At 33.8% G+C, this 3,726-nt stretch overlaps 1 protein-coding gene across 1 annotated transcript; it reads right to left on the reverse strand.

Annotated features, from left to right (window-relative positions):
• Window positions 1-681: 681 nt before the first annotated feature.
• LOC118055467 (uncharacterized) lies at window positions 682-2,763 on the reverse strand. The gene is made up of 2 exons (XM_035067386.2): window positions 2,324-2,763; window positions 682-1,112 (listed from the first exon to the last, which is right to left on the reverse strand). The coding sequence occupies exons 1-2, from the start codon at window positions 2,624-2,626 to the stop codon at window positions 993-995; spliced, it is 423 nt and encodes a 140-aa protein (XP_034923277.1). The 5' UTR covers window positions 2,627-2,763; the 3' UTR covers window positions 682-992.
• Between the last annotated feature and the right edge of the window lie 963 nt (window positions 2,764-3,726).

The raw sequence follows: 3,726 nt of genomic DNA on the forward strand, positions 1-3,726 counted from the left end.
CATTTAAAAATGCTTTAAAAAAATTGCGATTTTTTTATTTTTTTTTCTTTAATTCAAATTAATATTTTTTTATGTTTTTGTATTATTTTATTGTAATGATATAAAAAATCAATTTTAATTTCTTTTCTCTTATTGAATTTTTTTTTTCATACGGTAAAGTGAATAAATTGATGAGATTTTCTATATATTCTACAAAAGTTAGATGATGATAAATTTTTCTCATTTATTAGATTGAATTTCCTTATTAAAAGATGTTTTTTTTATTTTATTTTATGATTCAAAAATACTTTTTAAAACTTTAAATTTTTTTTTATTTTTTTCTTTAGTTCAAATTAATATTTTTTTTCTTCTCTTATGTAATTCTTTTTCATATGATAAATGAGAAAATAAATTGATAAAACTTATTTTTTATTGTGCAAAAATTAGATGACAGTAATTTTTTTTTCTTTTGAGGTTATATTGAATTTTTTTATTAATGCATGTTTTATCTTTACATTTTAAAAATACTAGCACATTAACCATGGTGACAAATGTAGTATATGCATAATTTATTTCAATAAAAAATAAAGAGCTCTAAGGAGGAAATCCCGAATCCAGAGGACTTGCAAGAGACGCTTGATAATTTGAGGTAAGTTCTTCAGCTTGTAGATAAGAACTACCTAAATGAATAACAGGAGCCAGTTTTACGCATGCAAAGAAAATATATAGCCAGAACCACAGCTGCTGCATCCATGATTCAACCTAAATTAAGATTCATCAACAGAAGCATAAACTGCAGACAGCAATATCATCTTAAAAATCCTACTATTTAGGGGATCCATAAGCAAAATCCTTAACAAGGCTAGTTCTGTAAGCAAGTACTAAATTGAACTAAAAACAGAAATTGCCGACAGCAGCAGGCATAATTTTGGCTATTATCATCAACAAAAAAGATAGCCCTGCCACAGGAAGGAAAGATGACCCACGAAGACTGGAGTTCATCCCCTTGAACTTCATTTGAGGAAGTGAGGACTAATCAACCCAGCAATCTCAAGAAATCCGACCTGGTCTCTACCAGGAAATATCTTCTTCAACTTCTCGTCACAAATTATGTTCTTCTTGTTACTAGGGTCCTAAAAACGTTGCAGCAAGTCCAGTCAGCTCCAAATTTATGATATAGTCATATATGCATGCATTATAGATGTTCTATGCAATGGCTCAGAAGCAGCTAGAAGAAGAGACACCAAGTCATGTTTTTCTTTCAACCAAATTATTCATCCGGAAGATAACCATTATAGTGAAGGGCAATAGCCGCTTGGAAATAACATGCCAACAGCCATTCCCCGCGTTGGCATCATAATTTTATCACCACTGCCTGGCATTTTCACATTAGTAAAATCTAGTGACTTCTAATTCAGCCACATACATAACATGCTGCGTGTGGCTGAATCAACAAAGAACTACATCCCACATTCATGTACTATAGACTTGAAATTATTCGGAGTCATTTCTCAAACTTGACGCTATCTACAAAATCATGTCTCAACCCAAATTCATGTGATAAAATCCATCCCTAACATGAGAGATGCCCTGTCCATACATCATTGTATTCAACAATAATCATCAGGCCATGTGAGTAACTCAACTCAACATGAGATAAAACCTCACTAAGATAATACTCAACTCGAGATATAACAGCAGATAAGCCTAGTCAGCATAGAAAGAGATTTCAACAAGTAGATCCAAAAACACATGACATGTAAGAGCAACAAAAACACTCAAGCAATCACGCTATGTCCCCATCTTTTTTCAAACCAAGACACCCTATAAACAATATAAGGCCAATCTAAACATTCAATGTATCCGAGTCTACTCGGATATAGCACACTCAACAAAACATCATGGATCCTGAAAATCATAGATGAGGCATAAAAGATAGCAAACAAACATTACCCAAAGGCCCACAATAATTCAGCAGCCAAACAAGTCAATAGCATCATCCAAAACCACAAAAGAAACAAAACACAAAACATTTTAGAACTGAAATACGGTAATCGCATAACCCACACTTCGTTCATAGCAACCCATCTCAATAACGCACACTCATAAGAAGTTAACAGAACTGGAACATTTCCCTGACACCGCCACAACCTTATCCACAAACATGACACATCTCCTGCTAATTAATTAAATAATCAACAATATAAAAACCCATGAACAAACACAGCCCACATTTTACCGTCTCAACACAACCTTATCCAAACATTTAGTTAAAAATTAAGCACGAAAAATAATACGAACCCAAAATTTTAAATAAAAATTCCGAATTTTAATCAAAATATACCTGAAGATTGTGCTCCTTTATATGGGCCCAGATAAGCTTGAGAACCTGGGTGCGAGAGACCTCAGGAGCACCAACAAAGTCTGCCATTTCAGGTGAGACTCGCCTCGGCTTCATTATGCCGCTGGGAGCGCGGTTTCCAGTCGACGCCGTAGCGCAGGTAACAACAGTACGCCCCATGCGCAGGTTAACAGGACGCGCAGCCAGAGTCCTGAGAGAAGGAGAGGATGTATGAAATGGAAGCTTGAGAAGCGGCACCGTTTCGGTGGATAGGAAAGGAAAGCAAGTCCTTGAAGAAATTTCCATTTGACAAAAAAAATTTGGAGATGCTTAGGTTTCTCAGAGGAGAGGGCTTTGAGTTATCTTGATTTTTTTTGTTCTTGTTCTTTTTCTGAGAGAGATAAGGGTTTGTGTGTGTTAGTAAGTGAGTGAGTGAGAGAGAGGCAGAATTTGGCTGATCCCGCCTTATTCATGACGCGGACAGTGTTTATTTTTTACGTCGAAAAAATTTAAATTGTTTTTTAAATTATTTTTTTTTCTTTAAATTATTTTAAAATAATAAGGTTAAAAATAAATTTTTAAAAATAAAAAAATCAATTAAAATTAAAAATATATTTTTAAAAAAAAACATTATTATAATTTCAAATATTCATCCCTCTATTTTTTAACTTTTTCAGGATAGTTAAAATGACTTACATACCCTCTATTAGGCAGGTACTGTAGGAAGGATCATGTGATTTTTGTTGGGTTAAGAGTGTCCAAGTGTGATGACATGACAGACATCCCCAAGAAATCTGGGCGGCAGGAGGACGGAGTTGGGGTGGGCATATAAATCCAGTTCGGCTCCTACATGAAGAATTTGAAAAAGAAGTAGGCCCATAAATGCTTAGAAACAAGTGGTTATGGGCTTACAATTGGGTTTTAACTTTCATTTCATTCCAGACTTGGGCTTACGTGACAGGCAAGTTGACAAGAAGCTGAGGACTTTTTCTATTTTCTCAGGGGTTTTTCTTTCAGGAAAGACGAGATGCATGCCCACGCGCTGCTGCGGGCTTATAAAATAAATATATTTAATAGTGTTATAATTATGAACCAACGCTAGATAAGTAATAGAAACTAAAGATATGATGGAGCTAATATTTCATGACAGAAAAAAAAGTTGTGTTGGTGATCAAAACTTAGAGACTGAACAAAATGATTTGTAGCAATCCATAATGTTTTGGGAGGAAAGATACATTGCTTTCGCCACATGATTTAACTTTTCTGTTAATAAAAAGAAAATAAAATTACAAAGCTAAATTTTCTACCAACTTAATATTAAAATAAACCAACAAAGATAATTTTGGAAGGAAAAAAACCTATAAGAAAAAACATTGTAGCAATTGATAATGTTTTATGAGGAAAAC

The sequence above is a fragment of the Populus alba genome, chromosome 1, assembly GCF_005239225.2.
Source record: "Populus alba chromosome 1, ASM523922v2, whole genome shotgun sequence".
Classification (NCBI taxonomy): domain Eukaryota; kingdom Viridiplantae; phylum Streptophyta; class Magnoliopsida; order Malpighiales; family Salicaceae; genus Populus; species Populus alba.

Excerpts from the sequence above, each read along its gene's own strand:
- LOC118055467 (XM_035067386.2), bottom strand. The coding sequence starts at position 2,626 with ATGGAAATTTCTTCAAGGACTTGCTTTCCTTTCCTATCCACCGAAACG. Across the intron at positions 1,113-2,323 it reads TAAAGGAGCACAATCTTCAG|GACCCTAGTAACAAGAAGAA; the intron begins GTATATTTTGAT and ends CAACGTTTTTAG.